At 47.5% G+C, this 18,977-nt stretch overlaps 1 protein-coding gene across 4 annotated transcripts; it reads left to right on the top strand.

Moving 5' to 3' along the window:
• The first annotated feature begins 329 nt into the window (after positions 1-329).
• Positions 330-12,264, top strand: LOC124233144 (peptidoglycan recognition protein 4-like). Of its 4 annotated transcripts, none has more exons than XM_046650284.1 (9): positions 330-652; positions 1,214-1,308; positions 2,246-2,353; positions 2,771-2,972; positions 4,329-4,447; positions 5,741-5,893; positions 7,147-7,345; positions 10,306-10,424; positions 11,006-12,264. In XM_046650284.1, the coding sequence occupies exons 2-9, from the start codon at positions 1,260-1,262 to the stop codon at positions 11,182-11,184; spliced, it is 1,128 nt and encodes a 375-aa protein (XP_046506240.1). In that variant the 5' UTR covers positions 330-652; positions 1,214-1,259; the 3' UTR covers positions 11,185-12,264. The 4 variants fall into 4 exon arrangements, with proteins under 4 accessions (XP_046506240.1, XP_046506241.1, XP_046506239.1 ...); XM_046650285.1 differs by having other exon boundaries at positions 330-663; positions 5,741-5,848; XM_046650283.1 differs by having other exon boundaries at positions 330-663.
• The last annotated feature ends 6,713 nt before the right edge of the window (positions 12,265-18,977 follow it).

The raw sequence follows: 18,977 nt of genomic DNA, 5'->3' as shown, positions 1-18,977 counted from the left end.
GACACACTGTGTGCTGCCTCCTGGAATGTCCCTTTCTCTTGCTCTGCCTCCATCCTGCCCCTGCTGGTGACCCAGGTGGAAGGGGACGTGTGGGGCAGGGCGTTGGTGAGTGACCTCCACCCCCAGTCTTCGCACTCCTAGAGCAGATCTGTCTCCACAGGGAGCAAGTCTCCAGATGTTGGGACACTACCCCAGGTCCCTCAGGCACCTCCAGGTTGGCCGGGCTTCCAGAGGGCTGGGGACGAGGAAGGAGCTCAGGGAGCATTGGGCAATCTCGTCCTTTCCCAGGGAGGAGGTACCTGGGCTTATTCACAGGGCGAGTCCCTTGCTCTCAGCCTGAGTCTGTCTCACTGAGTTCCTCTCGGTAGTGTGGACAACACTGGCTCGGAGCTTCAGAACTCTGCCCTTCTCTTCTTCTCTACCTTTCGTTAGGGATCCTGGGCTTTCCCCTTCTCTCTGGAAAGCCAGAGCCCCAGTGTTCCTTCCCAGGGAGGGAGTGCCCTCCAGTGCGCGGGAGAGTGAAGGCCAGAGGAGGCTGCAACTGGAGAAGGGCAGGGCCAGGGCCAAGTCTGGAAGGGAGGAACTGCCAGCCAATGAGGGGCGAGCCGCCTGCACCCTGACCTTTGAGTCTGGGACAGCACGGGACCCACAGGTACTTCTGGGGTGAGTGTGAGTGTGTTTCTTCTTGAGAAGCCCTCTCCCATCAGAGGGACAGGATTCTGCCAGGTGGGGTGTTAAGATCAGGAAATGTCCTAGGCCCCAGACCTGGGGCACTCCCAGTCCTGTACTCCCTCAGCTCACCCTGTCCCCCCCTGGGAAGGAGTTCTCTGTACTAGACCCATCCATGTGCCTTTGGATTTCTTGGTCCTGGTATTCCTGGATCTTGCAGTCTCCTCTTTAAGAGTGGGGATCAGCGATCCTACATTGCAGGGTTAGTGTGAGGATTAAATAAGACTGAATGTGCCAATGTCCACACAGGCCTTGCACATAGTAGGCACTCAATGAAATCAAGTTGCCCAGGGAAAGAGGATGAGGGTGTTTCCCCATCCGATGACCACCTGAGATGTGCTGGGGACCAGAGAAGCCTGGCCAGGTGCTGGCCTCCAGGAGACCCACAGTGTGGCAGGGAGCCAGACAGGGGTGCTGTGCAGTAAGATGGCTGTCCCATTTGAAGAGTGATCACAGGTGGGTTAACTGTCAGCCTCTCTTCCAGGGCTGTCTCTACACTCTCCCTGTCGGTGTCCTGGGACCACGTGAGGATGCTGCTGTGGCTCCGTGTCTTTTCCGTTCTGGGTCTCGGGGTCTGGGGTAAGTTTTCCTTCTTAGATCAGAGAGTAACTGAGAAGGATCATCCTAAAGTCTCATAATAGGAATTCTTTAAATGCTTGCTCTCTCTCAGGGACAAAGAATAGCTTTGCATTTAGAACTTAGGACTGCGAGTCCATAGACTCGAGTTCAAATCCTTGCCTCACCTCCAGCAAAGATTTCAAACAAGTTATTCAACTCTTTCACCCCTAATTTTCCCACATGACAATTCAGACAAAGTTATGATCTCCCAAGCTTGTTGTGAGGGTTAAATGCAATAATGCACATGAAGGACTTTGCATTTGGGCAATGAGAATAATGATCTTATTTGTATTATTATCATGTCAACCAGAGTCAGCCTATGACTGGGGTTTGTGCTTGTCACTAAGAAAAAGTTCCTTGGGGGTAGGATGTCATCCCCATGGTCCCTCCCACAGGAGCGTGGGCATAGCAAGTGCCCCCCAAATCTATCCCCTCCAGAACAACTGACTTGATTTGCGCAAGTTGTTCTGATCCCTTCTGCACATAGTCTCGCCCGTAGCTTCCATTAGGTAAATCCACACGAGAGAGGATGTGGTGGTTGAAGTGTCTGGATGCATTTCCAGGTTGGCTGTTTTTTTTTTTTTTTGCCAATTGTGTGTATAGATACAGCTGATGAGTAAAGGACAATCAATATTTCCGACTCCCTACCCTTGGCTATTTGACTGTATTCCTGGGGGATAACTTGGAGTTGGTGTTGGAGAAAACCACGCCACGTGCTGCTATTGGAGGTGGTCCTCTGGTCAGCCTGGAGGTCAGCCTCCTGAGAGGGCTTGGGGATCTGGGAAGGCAGACGGGTTGTGGAGAGTAGGTGGCCACTTCTGTCCTGAGCCTGTGCCCCTGAGATGGCTCATTCTAGGGCTCTCTGAGGATTGATGCCGAGTGGAATATTCCTTTGCAGGTGATTCCCCCTGGGATGCAACACGAGCTAAACGCATGTCAGAGGGGCTTCGGTACCTGTTTGGCAACATCACCCAGCTCATTGAAAAAGGCAAACTCGGTGTCAATGGTGAGGAGGCCTGAAGACTGGCTGGAGTTTCTCATGTGATCAGAAGTGTTGCTCAGATCTGACAGCCACTTGTGGCTGGGATGGGGGCAGATGGGGCTGAGATGCAGAGAGGTGCACTGGCAAACCACCTGCACAGATGGCCATGGGCCTTGGGGGCTGGAGGTGGTGCTGGGAGGGATCCGAAACCCAGGAAAGGGAGAGGTAGCCTCTGCACTCACAGGTCCCCCAACCTGGGGGCGAGTAGAAGTGAAATGAGGATGTGGAAGTGAGAAGAGGAGGGCTGCCCCCTGGCTGAAGACCTCTTCCTAGGGCTCTCTCACCACCATGGGGCAGACACAGTCTAGAAGGCTTGTATGGCCCAGGGGCCTAATGCGGCAGCAATGGGACAAGATGCACTCCCCTGTGATTCTGCTACAGATGTCTCCACTGTGGTCTCTCGCAAGGAGTGGGGGGCGGAAGCTGTTGGCTGTGGCACACACCTGACCTCTCCAGTGAATTTTCTTGTCATGCACCACGTCCCTGGACTGGAGTGTCACAACCAGACTGTCTGTAGTCAGAGGCTGCGGGAACTGCAGGCCCATCATGTGCACAACAACAGCTGGTGTGACGTGGCCTACAAGTAAGAGGCTGGGCTGGAGGCACGTGGAAGCACGTGGTCAAAGCTTCTCCTTAGGGTGTTTCTCTCATTCCTTCTTATCACTGTTTTCCTCATTTTCCAGTTGAGGTTATATGGGGTTTGTAGTGAATAAAACAGTAAAAAACTCTTTAAAATTCCAAATCCTTTGGAATTTTTATGAGGTCCTTGACTCTGAGATCTCCTAAAAGGAAGCAAGGAAGGTTAAGTAATAACCATACTTTCTGCTTGTCTCTCCCCTGCCACACAGCACATGGCAGGTTACCAATGACTTCCATGCGCATGAGTGCGTTTGCTCCACCGACGATGTGTGAGGTTGTAGGGCAGGCGTTACTGTCCCCATGCTGTGGGCGATGGGACCAAGCTCAAAACTGGTTCTTTGCCCATCGCCTGTCCCACTACACTGCACGAAGGCGCTTTCACCTGGGTGAGGCATCTCATACCCCAGAGGTCACTCTCGTAGACCATTTTGGTGCCTAGGACCACATACCCTTGGCCCATCTCTGACTTCTGCTAGGGTGGATAGCTCCTGTGCATGGTGATGGCTTTCTGCCACAAGTCCCCACTGCATCTCTCTCTTTTCTGCTTCAGGCTTTCATTCAACACTCTGAGAGTGAAGGGGAGTTAATGCCCCCCGGGGAGCAGGAGTTGTATATAACTTCCTTAGACCGAAGTCCTTCTAAGGGGCAATTCTAAGGTGCATACACACAGTTACTTGGAAGGTCATGTGTCGGCAGAGGGACTGAGACCCAGATGGCCATGGTGAAGCCAGCTCAGTTCCACCCACTTTGTTCCAATCACTCTCCTTGTTCCCTCACTCTGACTTCAAGGGATCCCTTCCTGAATAAACTTTGGGCATCCGTGTCCTTGTCTGAGGCTCTCCTTCCTGGGAAGTCTATGTAAGACAGTCACCCTGGCAGGGAGAAACCACATGAACAGGCTGCGTGGAGATTACACGGGCAGTATGCATTTTGGAGGAAGGAGGAGGCCATGTTTGAGGAAATGTGGAAGCTGAGAAGAAGCTTACATTGTGTGGTTGGGTTTGTGTTAGTTACTGTGGAGGCTCCAGGACCTCTTCTCCTTCTGAGTGTGCAGGATGACTTATATAAAACCCTGGCATTTGAACAAGGGAGGGAGGTGGGGAGCATAGGGGTGGGTCCTTCTGAATTCTCAGGATGAGTATAAGTGACTTGGTCTTTCCGTCATCTGGGATGAGTCCATGCCAATTCTCTTTAGGGAATGTGGCTGGAGCCCTTCTCCCTTTGGAGGCTGGGTAAGTGGTTCCTCTTGCAGGGATATGCCATGTGCCAGCCACTAAACCTGTATTACCCTGCCCCACAGCTTCCTGGTTGGGGACGATGGCAGAGTGTATGAAGGTATTGGCTGGGACATCCAAGGCATGCACACCCAGGGCTACAACAACATCTCCCTGGGCTTTGCCTTCTTCGGCACCAAGGAAGGTAATGGTCATCTCAGCTGTCCGTTCTCGGAAGAGTTATCTACTTCTTTGTCTCCAGACTGTCTCCCCACCCTTCTCATACTTCCCTGATGATCCACTCTCTCCTGGAATTCTCCTCTCCCCTGACTTCCATGAATGGCGTTAGTGGTCCTCCTCCTACTGCTCTGGGATCCCTCTGTGGCATCTGTAGCAGAATCCTTTTCCTCTGGCCATCTCACAGTGCAGGTGCTAGCCAGTCTTCTCCCCACAGCCTTATTCTCCTCCCACTCTCATCTTGGAAGGATCACTTCAGCTCTCACTTTTGTGTCAACGACTATCACATATTCCTCTCTAGCTCTATCACTTCTGTAGCGCCAGGCTGTGCTTTCTTATTTCCTGCTAGGAGCCTCTCCTTCCATCTTTCTCACTCCAAGATTTTCTATGCAATTATTAAAAACCACTTGAGGGCTCTGATCCCTGAGTCCCTTCCGCTTTCTTCTAGTCTCATTGTGGCCCCACTCCACCCTCATCCTACATACATACTCCAGGACCATCCATTGACTTTCTGCACCCTTGACTGGTAACAAAGCTCTTGCACATCTAGTTTCTCATTGTCCCCTCACAATACCCTTTGAGATGGTCCAGAGAAATTTCATGGTCACTAAGACACAAAGGTACAGCCTGAGTTTCAGAGAGGTGGGTGACCCAGGTGACACAGCTGTAAGGAGAGGAATCAGAGCATGAGCCTATATCTTCCATTTCCATCTCCAGGGTGGTTTCCAGGACACCAAAAGACTCTTTGTGTTCAGCTTGGTTTGTTTTCATGACCACTCTTTGCCTCCTGGGCATCACCTTGTTAGCTGTGGAACCTTGAGCATGTTATTTCCTAGAGCCTCAAGTTGCTCTTTGTGAGCGATGGGGTTAACAACAGAATCTACCTCAGAGGGTTGTGGTGTAGATTAAAGAAGTTAATGCAGGTAAAGAGACCAGCATGTGCCTGGAAGGGCCTCTACTGATGGGAAACCCTGACCCGGTCAGGTGGGTGCCCTTGAGCATGACACCGCCTTCCAGCTGTTCCACAGAGACAGAGAGAAAGAGGATGAATGAGATCTTGGTGGGTCATTGGGAAAAGTCTTCGTCTTGGGCCACCGAGTCTCTGTCTAAGTGGGTCCTTGACTCTCAGGCTTTCCGACCTGGGGGATGAGCCTATTCCCCTGCAACAGCTATGCAGGGGTTGGCAAGGCATCCCATCCTTTCCCACAGCCCCCTGAAACTCAGGCCAGACCAAGGTTTCCCACAGATCACCTTTTTCCAGGCCATAGTCCCAGCCCTGCTGCCCTGTCAGCCATGGAAGGCCTGATCTCCTCTGCTGTCCGGAAGGGCCACCTGTCATCTCTGTATGTTCAGCCACTTCTTGTGAAAGGTGAGGACTGCCTGGCCCCTCTGCAGAAGGCAAGTCCAAAGAAAGGTAAGGCCTTCAGGCCCGCTGGGCCTCCCTCCAGAGTCCCCGCCACCAACTTCCAAACACCATGGGAGTGACCCTTCCAGTCAGGCTACAATTGGATTCATTTTGACAGGCAAATGGTCACCTAGCTCTCTGAAACTTTAGGACTGGCAAACCTTGAGTGGGACCTTTCAGGTCATGTCTTTATCCTTCATATTCCTAGAATGATAGAGCCATGCACTATCTCTGGTGTAATATATGTGCACTCACTTCTTCAATCATTCAACAATCATCTACTGAGCACCTGCTAGTCACTGAGGATATTCCAAGGAAGGAAAGGCACGGGAACAGTGGCCCCATGGAGTTTCAATCTAGAGGGAGAGAAGGACAATAAAGAAATAAACAAGTGAAATATTTGGTATGTTTTATAGTGAAAAGTGCTGTGGAGGAAAAAAGAACCATGGAGAGGGATGGGATATACGAACACACAAGCACAAATGCACATCTTTCTGAACACAAAAACTAGAACAATGCGGATAGACTGACGTGCTTAAGTCACTGCTTACACTGAATTCAGAGGAAGATTTTAACATAATTTAGGTAATAAAAAGCAGATAAAAGGTAGATTTTGGGTTTAACACGCAGGAACATCAAAATCAGTATAGTTAATGAGCACTTACAGCCTTTTCTGGGGCTTAATAAAGTTGTAAAGAAAATTAACTCTATTATATTAAAGCTCTGAGTAAACTTGATCTCTGCCTTTGGATTGGTGCCATCTTGCAATATTAATAACTGCTTACTTTGAAAGAGAATTTTGTGGACTATAAGTAACTTTCAAAGACATGTCTTCAGATGAAAATTCAGCTGATTTCTCCAAAAGGCTCTGTTCCACTTGTACACACACACACACACATATGCACGCATGCACACACACACACACACACACACACGGGACAATCCTGCAGATAAATAAGCACACCATGCTCTTGGAATAAATCATCCATGTCCCCTCAGGATCAACATTCCCACTGTCCTCTCGGTTCTATTTTTTGGGTTATAACCCACAGGTTTATGGTTCCTGCCTCTTGAGTCCAATCCCTCTATGCAGACTTACGCTGTTCCCAGGTGGGCTGTTCTGAGAGCTGCTGGGATCTCTCGAATTCCACAGTCAGGGTCAGGTCAGGATGCCCAGAGGGTGGTGAGGATGTTCAGCAGTAAGGTGGTGACAAGGTGGGCAAAATGAATCCTCACGTCCATGTTTTCCTGCCCCACCACAGCTTGCCCCTACATTGTCCCTCGGTCTGATTGGGAGGCCAGGGAGACCCACTGCCCCAAGATGAACCTCCCGGCTAAGTACGTCATCATCATCCACACCTCTGGGAGAGTCTGCAACATGTCTGATGAGTGCCGCCTGCTGGTCCAAGATATCCAGTCCCTCTTGATGGACAGATTCAACTCCTGCGACATTGGGTATAAGTAAGTCAACCTGAGGACATGAGGGCTTCTTTTCCATTGCGGGCAGACCCTGAACCTCTGAAAAGGAGGGGAAAGGGAACTAACATTTACTGAGTGCTCACCATACGAGAGGTGCTCCATGTATAACCACGTTGATTTCTCACACAACCCTGGGTGGGTCCTAGTTAGGATATAGCTAAAGGAGTGGTCATTCCCCTCGAGCATGTTCTCCAATCGTGTGTCCTTTTTAAAGGTCATATATTGACATGATGGAGGCCAAGGCTCTGCTGAAAAGATATTAGAGGAAGTTGTATGCATGCAAGACTGTGAAACCTGTAGAAAGGATAATCTAAAGGTTGTGCCTTTTTCCTGTAATAGCCTCCCACTACTCAGTGGCTCAGGCTCTGCCCCTCAGTTTGGCCACAACCTGAAGTGTGTCTCCTTGGTGCTAGACTGTTCCTCTGCATCTGGGAGCTCTCAACCTTCTTGGGAGAATATCTTTCCTGTTTCAAGGCAGGGGAGAGACCAGATAATACCTTTTTATTTCTCTAATGCGAAGGCCTGTAATTCTTTAATAGAGAAGGCACTAACCTAATGGGAGAGTAGAAACTTCTTGAAAGATGCTCTCAGAGCTTGTGGATAAGATGTCTGGGATTGGATGCCATCTAACGTACAGAAACAGTCACACTGAATTTTAAGTGTTAGGATGGGCCACCACTGGCCCAGATGGCATATTGGTGCACAACAATCAAAGGAGCCCTTTCCTAGGGCTCTTCACGGCTTAGCTGGTGCAGCTGGACTTTAGTCCCTACTTGCCCCAAAGCCAGGCTCCTCTCTGCAGGGTGCAACCACCAACCTGTGCGCAGAGACCCTGCCTTAGATGGATTTACCATTACTTGGCATATCTTCTGGGCTGACTGCCTCTCCTCTCTCTGTTCCCATTTTAGTAACAACCCTTTGAAGATAGGAGAAAACTTTTTCTCTAGGATCTATCATCTATTGGAGCCTACCACATGCTTTGCTAGGTCCTGCTATGCAGAATTTTTGCAGAATTGCTCTTTTCAATTAGAGTGGATACCTGAGAATTGACTATAAATTTGGAAATCCTACACTGGAAAATGATATAGGCTGAGGGAGGTCCTTTCCCTTTTCCCATTCAGGTTTCAGAGGGCAGTTTCCTGTCCCTTGGCTTTGGCCTTTTGTTGTGTCCCCTGTATCATAACTCAGTGACCATGCTGTTTGCTTACCTTGAGATGGTCTGCAGTCAGGAGGAAACACCCACTTGGTATAAATTAACCCACTGAGAACATGATTGAGTGCCTGCTCTGTGTGGACATTAGGCTCTGCTCTGGGGACGCCATCAGGTGTTGCTCAGATATGGTCCTTACCTTCTGGGCTAATAGTCTGGTGAAAGAGAAAGATAATTACACAAATAAATCCTAATAGAGTACATTAGGGGTTATGATAGAGGATGCACAGGGTGTAAACAGGAAGCGTTTGAAACACTCAGGTTTCTGAGGGAATGGATGTGAAGGAAGCGCTAGGGCAGGGAGTAACACATTAGCTGGGACCTTAGGGATGAGTGGGAGCTGGTCAGAGGACAGAGGAGTGTTTCAGGCAGAGGGAAAGGACCTCTGTGGAAAGGCCTGGATGCAGAACTGAGAATGGTGGCTTTGAGGAGCTGAGAGAATTTTATCATGATAAAAATAGATGCCAAAGAGGGGTATGGTGAGAGGTGAGGCTAGGGAGGAAAACAGGGGCCTTATCATCAAAGATCCTGTCACTTAAGCTGGAGGGTTTGGACTCTGTTACAAGGGCTGAAAGCAGCAGGGTTTGATATAAGATTTGTATTAGAAGGCCACTCACAACTTCAGGAATGGAGAGGAAAAGGGCAAAACTGGTGGTGGGGAGATCAATCTGAGGACTGTGCAGCAATCCAAGCAAGACAGGTGGTGATACGGCTGGGGGCTGGCAGCTGCCGTGGAGAGGAGCGGAGGAATCTAAGAGGTCAAAGGATGTTGGTGGTTCATGAAGAGGGTGCAGGGGTCGATGCGGGAGAGTGGTTGGGAGAAGCAGTGGGTGAAGCCGGTGGTTGATGCCTGTATTTCTGGCTGGGGCTGATTAGAGGATGGGTGGTGGTGCCTTTCACCAAGATGGGGGTCCCAGAAGGCAGAACAGGTGGGGAAAAAGGTGGGTCCAGATATGGACAAGTGGACTTTCCTGAGTGGCAACTGAAGCAAAGGCAGCGGATGGGTTAGTCCTGGGAGAACGTGTCGAGTGAGAAGGGGAGAGGGCTTAGGGCAGCATCCTGAGGAACCCCACATGTACAGGAAAGGGCACAGGAAGACGAGGTGCAGAGAAGTCTGAGGCGCAGAAGCCAGAGAAGAAGACAGCTGGGAAAGTGCAGTGGATGGGAGCTGAGGGGAGAGAATGCTTGAGAAGCTGCAAGGGAGGGGTCTGCAGGGCACATGTAGAGGGATCAGGTAAGGCACCGTCAGAGAAGTGTGTTTTATACTTAGTCGTATGGAGGTCACAGGTCACCTTGGGGGAAGCAGTTCCATAGGTGAAGTGTGACAGGGCAGGTGGCAAACTGTCATCCTTTTTTCTTCATAGACTGAGAGCTACTGGGGGCAGCAGTGGTGTTGGAGCCAGATGGGCTCATGAGAGTGGATTGGTGGAGATTCAGGAATTTCGAGAACCAGTTGTTAAATCATTGGTAGCCCGTAATCAGCCATGCTGGGAGTTTTACACCAGAGAAATCAGCAAAGGCTACAAATCTGGGCTTCTTGCTCTTCCATCTCCCCCGTGTGAGCTGGTTTGCTAGCACACTACTGGCAAGGACTCTGTCTTTTTTACAATCCAGTGCTTAGAATTCAATAGCTAATCAACGTTTGATGAGTAAAGGCATGAATGAATGAAGGAAACAATCCCAGAGTATCTTTCTTTCATGCTGATCTCCATCTCCCCTTGCTGTCCTCTAGCTTCCTCGTGGGCCAGGATGGTGTCCTTTATGAAGGAGTGGGCTGGAATGTCCAAGGCTCCCACACTGCTGGCTACAATGACATTGCCCTGGGCATCGCCTTCATGGGCACCTTCTCAGGTAAGTGGATGCTTTGGGCAGTAGTGGTCATTGTACAGTCACACATCATTTAACCTCAGGGATACGTTCTGAGAAATGCATCCTTAGGCAATTTTGTCCTTGTGTGGACAGCATAGAGTGTACTTACACAAACCTAGATGATATAGCCTACTGCACACCTGGGCTATATGGTACTAATTTATGGGATCACTGTTGTATATGTGGTCCATTGTTGACCGAAATGTCATTATGTGGCTCATGACCATATGGTGTTTGAGGGAGAATATCTGACACGGAAGACAACGATATCAGACTCAGGCATCATTTTAGTGCTTGCAAATGCTGGATTTTCCCAGCTTAAAATTTGATGTAATAATTGTGTATATTATCTCAGGCTCTGCTCTTCTGATTCAGGAAGAACTTTGGTGCAGAGGAATCTGAAATCTTGACTTGGTTTTCTGTCTGTCCCTATAGAGTAGCTGGCAACAGTAGATATGCTATCTTGGTGGTTTGGGTGGGTCGGGGAGGGATCTAGGAGTGTGTCTTGTCCAGGGCAGGGTGCTCTGGAATCCTATAACTGACTGGCCAGCTGTGTTTTGCAGGTACCGCGCCCAATGCTGCACCCCTGGAGGCAGCCCAGAACCTGATCCAGTGTGCAGTGGATAAGGGATATTTGGATCCCAACTACCTGCTGGTGGCACAGAGTGATCTTATCAAAACCTTGTCTCCTGGGCAGGCTTTGTACAACATCATCAGCTCCTGGCCTCATTTCAAACACTGAGGGAGCCCCTGTTCCTTCTGAGGCTGCTCCCTCTGCCACCCGGCTTCTAGCCGCCCATGCTTTCACCCTCCATCCTAGCTCAACTCCTCGTGTCCCCTCCCTGCCACTACCCCTCCTGTCTTGGGTTAGTATGGTCCTCTCCTGCTGGCATCCTCCAGCATCCTCCAAACCCCATAGCTGGGCATTCCCAGCCCTCTGAGTCTGGGTCCAGCCTTCCTCTCTCCTCATCTTCCTCTCCCCTGGGCACCCACCTCCTCAGCCAGGTGAGAATCTAGGCTGGTCCACGTTTGAATTCTCATTCCCTTTGCTCACACCCCTCTGCCTGGTGTGCCTTCCCCTGCTGTCTGCCCGGCAGCCCCCAACCTCACCCATGAGCCAGGTCAATACCCAGCCCCTCCTCTCTGCCCACGTGCTGACTTGTCATATTTGGATGCAGCCCTGAGTTCAGGGCTCTATTTTTTATAGACGTGTCTGTTCTCGCCACTGGATTGTGAGGTCATCCGGTTTTATTCCTCTCTGTGTCTTCAGTTTTTCAGCAGTATCTAGAAGCCAGTAAGTGTGACAGATATTTGTTGAAGAAATGGATGACGAAATGAATAAGTGGATCAAGTCCCTTGCCAGTTTCCTCTGTCGTCCCCTCTCTGGGGATGCCTTCCTGGACAGTCCCCCATCCCACCAACATTTTCTCTGTTCCTGTTCCCTCCCAGTCCTGGGCCAGAGCTGGCTTTGGTTCCTTTTCTGGAATGTTTGCTGTGTCTCTAGAGTTCTGTGTCCCTGTCCTCTCTGAGCTTCTGAGGGCAGGGACGTTGCACTCCTCCAGGCCCATGTCCGGGCTGTGTTCACACAAGTCAATCCAGTGCCTGCTGCCTTCTCTTGCCTGCCAAGCCCTCTGGACGTTGGGCTGAGCGAGGACCCAGAGTCGTGGGACTCTGCAGCCCTCCCTGCCCGGGCTCTTCAATCTCTTATTGGAAGCAGAAGATGTGTCCTTTGTTTTTTCTGGGTCTTGGTCTGGAAAAAGGGGTAGGAGAGACAGAGGAAAACTGATAGGATAAATAAAAGGAAAAAAATTGTGTATAAAGAGCCATAGATTTTGACCATGCTGTGGAAGATCTGTGTTTCTATTCTCCAGTCATGCTGTGATTCCTTATTGAAGGGATTTACTCACATGTTCCCTGAACACTGCTCCTCCATCTATTTCTTCCTGTCCACATGCTCCCCTCTAAAAGAGCAGAATTTTAAGCAGTATATGTATTTCTTGCTTTGCCTGCATGATAAGATGTCTCCTGTGGGCAGTGGCTAATGGTTTGGCCTGATGACCAAGGACTGGAAAGAGTAAGATTGGGCAATCGGTGTCCCACGTGAATGCTCATCAAAAGGTATTTGTTGCAGAGCAGAGTCTTAAAAATCAGGTAAATAAGATGATTTTAGTCTATTTCACTAAACACCTGGGTACTTGCTCAAGGGACTCATGCGGCAGAGATGAAGGCTATACCTGGGCTCAACAACAATGAATATCTATTCGCTAAACTCATCTGGCTACCAATTCTGTTGAATGTCAAACCTACCAGTGGCAGAGGCCAATGATGAGTTCCCAATTGAGGCTGTTACCTGGGAGGTCCAGCTACTGCCTGGCAATAGGCTGATTACCTTGTGGTAGGTTTAGCGGCCAGGACAGATACTTGATATGGATGTGCCACCTTGCACGCAATGCTTCTGGCAGCACCACCACCTGTGGACTTCTTGAACACCTTATTCACAATGATGGAGTCTCACACAGCATTGTTTCTGGCAAAGATAAACGCGTGACAGCAAAAAAGGCATGGTCGAAGATGGTAGCCCTAGAATAAATTTTGAATGTCCCCAAGCCCTCCCATAAAAAGACATAAAGCAACTAGGATAGCAAAACAAATGAAAACCCACAGGCAAAATAAACTCAGAGGAGTGACAAAGTCTCTTCACAAACCGCAAATACAAGCAGGTGGGGACAAACCACCAAGAGCCATAAGATCTATATGGTACGGGCACCTGTGTAGGAGGAAACAGAGGAAACAGCAGGGGGCCTGATGGATCTGAGAACCTCAAATAACCAGGAGGTACTTGCCCAACGGGTTAGACAGCTCAGCGGCTGAGATCAGGATGGATTTACACACTCCAGCGGTGTGTGCCAACAAGGGTTCTGTGGTGCATCTGCAGGACCTGGAGCAGTTGGTTCCTATGACCCTCGACACCAGCCAGCCAAGGCTCCCTTCTAGAACCAAGTCCCACAGGGGAGAACACCTGGGAGAGAATCTAATACAGGTCATGGATAAGAGATACAGAAGAAAAGAGGAAGGTTCAGATAAAGGGCTGGGAGAGTCAAACTCAGAGCTCTCTGAACAGAAGCCGCCACATCCTCGAAGACTTGCTTGACAAGAATGACAAAGAGGGAGCTCTGGAGCGATGAGATTAGGAAAACTATCCCAAACCATACATCCCCTTTAAAAGCTCAGGAAAACTAATTTTTCCTAATTAAAACTAATTAAAATAAGCAAAAGAAAAGAATTGAGGTCCAACCTCATATAAAGTTATTATAAGACAAAAAGAATCAGGCATAGAGGAGGTCATGAGGGTGGAGCCCTCATGCTGGGATTTGTGCCCTTAGAGGAAGAGACACCAGATCGCTTGCTCTCTCTCTTTCCCCGCTGTGTGAGGACACACTGAGGAGGCAATTGTCTACCAGCCAAGAAGGGAGCTTTCATCAGAAACTGACCTTGCTGGCACCTTGATCTTAGACTTCTAGCCTCCAGAATGGTGAGAAAATTCATTTCTGTTGTTTAAGTTGCTCAGTCTATGGTATTCTGTTAAGGCAGCCCGAGCTAAGACATCAATATATCTTAATTTTTATTTTTAAAACTCCAGATATTTAAATAATCGTGGCTGATTTAGTGGAAGTACAAAACTAAAAATCATGTGCAGGCCCTGTGAAACGTGTCTCCAAGAAGTCAGGTGCAACCTCTGCTCTGAGGGTAGCTGTTGGGGTGCTGGTCCAGTGTCCCCCTTCTGGCCCTGAGCTTCTTAGGGCGGAGATCTTGTCTAGTTCATCTCTGTATTCCAAGCACCTAGCCAGAGCTAGGCACTAGGTGGCTTAGTAAGTTTTGTGATTTTTGGAGTCCATTTCAAATATAACCCTCTTGGAGAAGACTTCCCTTCGTGTCCACCTACCTGACCCCTGGACCTGCATCCTTGGCAGAAGACGCCTCCAGCTTCCCTTAACACTGTGCACCTCCTTCTATTAAGCCAGACTGCCTAGCACCTGCTTTATGATAGTTGATGTCTCTGCATCTCCTCCAGATTATGATCTCCTTGAGGCCAGGGCCTTATTCATGGTTCTACCCTCAGTGCTTAGCATGGTGCTGGGCAGTGCCTGGCCCACAGTTGATGCTCAGTGAATAAATGCTGAATAAATAAAGGCATGAATGAGTGAATGAACAAATGAATGAATATCAGGTCTGTTCACCATTGCCCTATGATTTTGCTCAGAGCCACTGACTGTGATTACATATAATCACATGATATATATTATATAATTACATGTAATCACATCATACATATCATTATACATTACGTATGTTATATATGACGTATTTGATTCAGGTGGAAAATAAAATAGAGGGAGGAGAGGGAAGGGAAGAAGGATCGGGAGAAGCCTGGAAAGAGGAGGTGGACTGAAGCCAGGGACTCCACATTTACTGTGTGCCATCCACAGAGAGGAGTCCTCACTGTGGAATCCCATGTCATTGGTGGGTCCCTTGTCTCTAAGCCCATGGCAGGCAGATGGTTATTCCAACCTCTGCAGGGCTGAGGGACTCAAAGTTCTCACCCTTAGCCTGACACACAGGAGCCCCTGCCCCCGACAGGCTCCTAGCTAAACCAAAGTCCCCAGTTAAGAGTGAGGGGACACAAAGTGTAGGTTCTTCTCCTCAAGGGTACTACTCATCAAAGAGGGAGGCAATTCTGCTGGTGCCTGAATAGAGGCAACTGTCCTGACTGTGTTTTTAGTCACTGGGAGGGAGCCATGGCAGTTTCTTCAGATGGCTATTCAAACATGAAACAAAACAAAGTAGAACAGAGGTGTATTCACACCCAATCAAACCAGCACTCTTTCCCCATCCCCAGGACAGAGAGGCTTTGTCCTCACATCCTGCTGATGCCTTTGGAGCTTTTCTCCTTCTAGAGAGCAGTCAAGGTCATTGTAACTTGATTTTGCCCTCTCCCATCACTGAGATATGGTGCAGGTTGTTCCATCTGATATACAGAATGACAGTTCCAAGTTCTCTTCCTCCCGCTCTGAAGGATCAGAATTCCCCGTGCCCACTAGATGGTGGGGATGAGAGCTGGGTTCTAGATCTTGCTTTGCCTGACTTCTTCTGTGGTCTTGCAAAAGTATTTCCGTCTCTGGGCTTTAGTATTCTTTTACGTAAAATGAGGAGTTTGGACCTCTTCTAGAGCTGAGTAGAGTTTCCAGATTCTGTGTTATCTTGAGCCTCAAGGCTACAGGTCCCTCTTCGGAATCCAGGTTTTCCTGCTGCCCCACCAGCAGAAGACACCCCCGTCCTATCTGTGTACACTGACCTCTCCTCCTCAGAGGGATCTGAGGTCTGGAGAGAGTCTCAGACTCTCAGAAGTGGGCCTTGAGCCTAGCACCTTCCAGAATGAATTCCAATCCTTTGCCTCCCCACTCTCTCCCTTCATCCCAAGTCTCCTTCCAAGGTGCTTTGTGCAGCCATAGTATTATCTGGCAGTATTGTCTGCTAACTTCCTGACACTGTCTAATACATTCACAGTCTACTCACTCCCCTGCATTTTTTTGTGCATTAGAAGGTCTCAGCATACGCTTCCTGTCCCCGAAGTGTCTTCAGACCATGGTCCTGTGCTTTGGCTCAGTCAAGACCAAGACTTGACCACCCCTTTGGCCTCTGGGCTGCTTCAACATTCGTGTTGAGAACACTTCCATTATCTTGGTTCCTTCAACCCTCTCAATTCCAAATGCTTTCCCTTGACTTCATCTCAGTTGTCCCTGATCACAGAAGTCATCATCTCTGGGGAATACCTCACCTCCCAAACTGAGAACCCTGGAAATCCCTTTTATAGTCCCAGTCTCTTATACTTCTGACATTGCTCCCACCATTTCACTCCCTTGCTGAGCTCAAGCATGAAGCCAGGGAATTATGGCTTAATAGCCTATTTAATAGCCTCAATTCTTGACTTAATAATCCATTCCTGGCCTCCCCATTCCTCCTTATAATTCCTTTTACAGTATTTCACTTTACAAACAACACGGATTTCCACATTACACCTCATTGTCACAACAATTGTTGCTGTGTCCCACGCTGTATTATTAACTCCTTGAAAGTGAATTAATTCTTGTTTTACTTATCCTTGGATAATGAGCTTCACACAGAGTATACCCTAATAATTGTGTGCAGAGTAATTGAATGAATAAGATGGTTTTGATTTGAAGGATTGGTGTGGCCAGGATAATGCTGCAAATACGTATAGAACACTTACAAGTTCTCCTCAAAAGATACTAAAAAAATTTCTAAAAAAATTCTGTGGTCCTTTTGCTCCGAAACCTTTAAACGTGGTAGTAAATGAAGGAGCTGAAAGTTTTTTTGACCGCCCTAATATTTTTTATGTTGCCCAAGAGCTTAATACCTATCTTTCAGTGTCAATAAAATATTGAAGTATATTGAAATGAGATTTAACAAAAATTAGCTTAAAACCATCATCTATTTTTGATGGAAAAGTCAAATTAATGCCCTTAATAAAGATACATTCCAGACCTCAACATAAGTTAGATATTTTATAATAACCATTTTTAAATTCATTTGCTCAATACTAACTTGGCATAATGTATTTAATAAAATTATTTTTATGAGCAAAATTACGTAGGAATCACAATTCAGTGTTTTTAATGTCCTCGAAAGTAGAGAACTTAAAGAAATTATTTTAAAAGGAGGCAAAAATGTTTATGAAATGTATTAATGATGCCAACAAATTAGGAATCCCTTGACTTTGACAATAACTTCTCCAGTGTAGAAAATATTAGAAAAAAGGAAGAAGACCCACTTCACTTGTGAGACTCATATCAACCCATCTATGAGTCAACCTAATATTTCAAACTTTTTAATAAAATGGATATGCAGTGTCCTTTTTACAAGAACATTCTACAATATGGATAGAAAATTATTGCCTTTTTAGTATGTAGATTTCATATAAAGTTTGAAAAACTATGATGAACTTGCACTATTATAACCAGGTAAAATTTTACAATTGAAATAAATTGATGAACATAGTAAGGAAAGTGAAATTGATTAGACATCCTTGTATTAGAGAGAGGAGACTGTTCTTTTCCGTCTAGTGTGAATCCTGTTGAAGTTGAAGCATATTTGCAGCAAAAATATACTAGACATCTTTATGAATACTTTTGTAGCTTTCAAGATGTATTTAACTTGTATATCACTCACTAGTGGAGAATATCACTTCCCAAATTAAAATGTGTTTAAAATGGCCCAAGAAAGGCTAGATGGTAATCAGTCTCTCATCTTTAAGAAAATGAGATACTGGATCAAATAAGCGTCAAAATTAGCATAAAGGTTGTTTCTATGAAAGTAAACTACATAACAAATTATTACCTCAATGACTTTGAGTTCTTAATTTTTATAGTTAAAAGTTTAAAGTGCTATTTTATGTCTAATAATTTTATTTACATGATTTATACAAGGTGACTACCTATCATAATTGTTTTTATTAAGAAATAAATAACATATTAACTACAATTCTTAACTATGGAAGGAGGACCTTTTCTGATTCTCACAACAATACCAAATGGACTATCAGTGGCCTTGCCTCAGACTTTCCACCAGTTAATTCCCAGGTGTCCTTTAATCTCTAGTCAGGGACCACAGGGCTTCACCTAGTTTCCTTTCCCCTTTGGGGCTGCCACCACTCCCTTTATCACTTGGATTTCTTCTTTTACAAGTCTGGGCGTCAGAGTGAGAAGTCTCCTCAGCTCTCCCTAACTGACTGTTCCAAAGATGAGCTCACAAACCATTCTCATTTTAAGGATTTTTCTACTAGTCACAATGGGGAAACATCTGGAGTCATAAACAAAAATTTCAGACTTGAGGATGTTGCCAAGATTTAGGAAAACTTGTAAGGTAGTTTCTGTCATTGTCACCAGCTGTAATTCCTGGTCCTTTTGCTAGATGTCTCTCTCTCAGGCCTTCACCCAAGATCCCCCACCTTTATGGAGGATGGAGCTCATTAAACATGTCTCCTTCAGATGCCAACAGGCATATGAAACTCTAGGTTCCAAGAGGGCTCCTCCCGGATCTCGTCCCTGAAGTGTGGTTGGGGCCTGTCAGTGTGTAGAACACAGCAGTATTCAAGTAGCCTCTCATGCAGGCAGCATGCTTTTCAGGACCTCTGGTGTGCACGTGCCCATTTCATGGGGCTGCAACTCAGGTACCCTTGGCAGACCATGACTGGAAAGTCTTTATATTAACCCCCTCAGAAAAGGTATAGGGATTCCGGTAGACCAGAGCTGAAGACTGAGGCCACTGTCAGGAGTGGGTGAAGAGGTGGAGAGCCTTGGTTTGCAGAATGCTTCTTGTGGTGTTTGTTTCAGACAGTTTGATGCTGAGCTGGGGGTGGTGGATGAATGGGCCAGCTGGCTACAGGGTCAGAATAAGTTCTAGTGATGATGACACACTGTGTGCTGCCTCCTGGAATGTCCCTTTCTCTTGCTCTGC

This window comes from Equus quagga, unplaced genomic scaffold, assembly GCF_021613505.1.
Source record: "Equus quagga isolate Etosha38 unplaced genomic scaffold, UCLA_HA_Equagga_1.0 153163_RagTag, whole genome shotgun sequence".
In the NCBI taxonomy this organism is placed as follows: Eukaryota; Metazoa; Chordata; class Mammalia; order Perissodactyla; family Equidae; genus Equus; species Equus quagga.
The sequence above is the reverse complement of the archived record's forward strand: the minus strand, read 5'-3'. Positions and strand labels throughout refer to the sequence as shown.

Coding starts and splice junctions, on each gene's coding strand:
- LOC124233144 (XM_046650284.1), top strand. CDS start 1,260: ATGCTGCTGTGGCTCCGTGTCTTTTCCGTTCTGGGTCTCGGGGTCTGG. Junction 1,309..2,245: donor TCTGGGTCTCGGGGTCTGGG/GTAAGTTTTCCT, acceptor ATTCCTTTGCAG/GTGATTCCCCCTGGGATGCA. Junction 7,346..10,305: donor TCCTGCGACATTGGGTATAA/GTAAGTCAACCT, acceptor GCTGTCCTCTAG/CTTCCTCGTGGGCCAGGATG.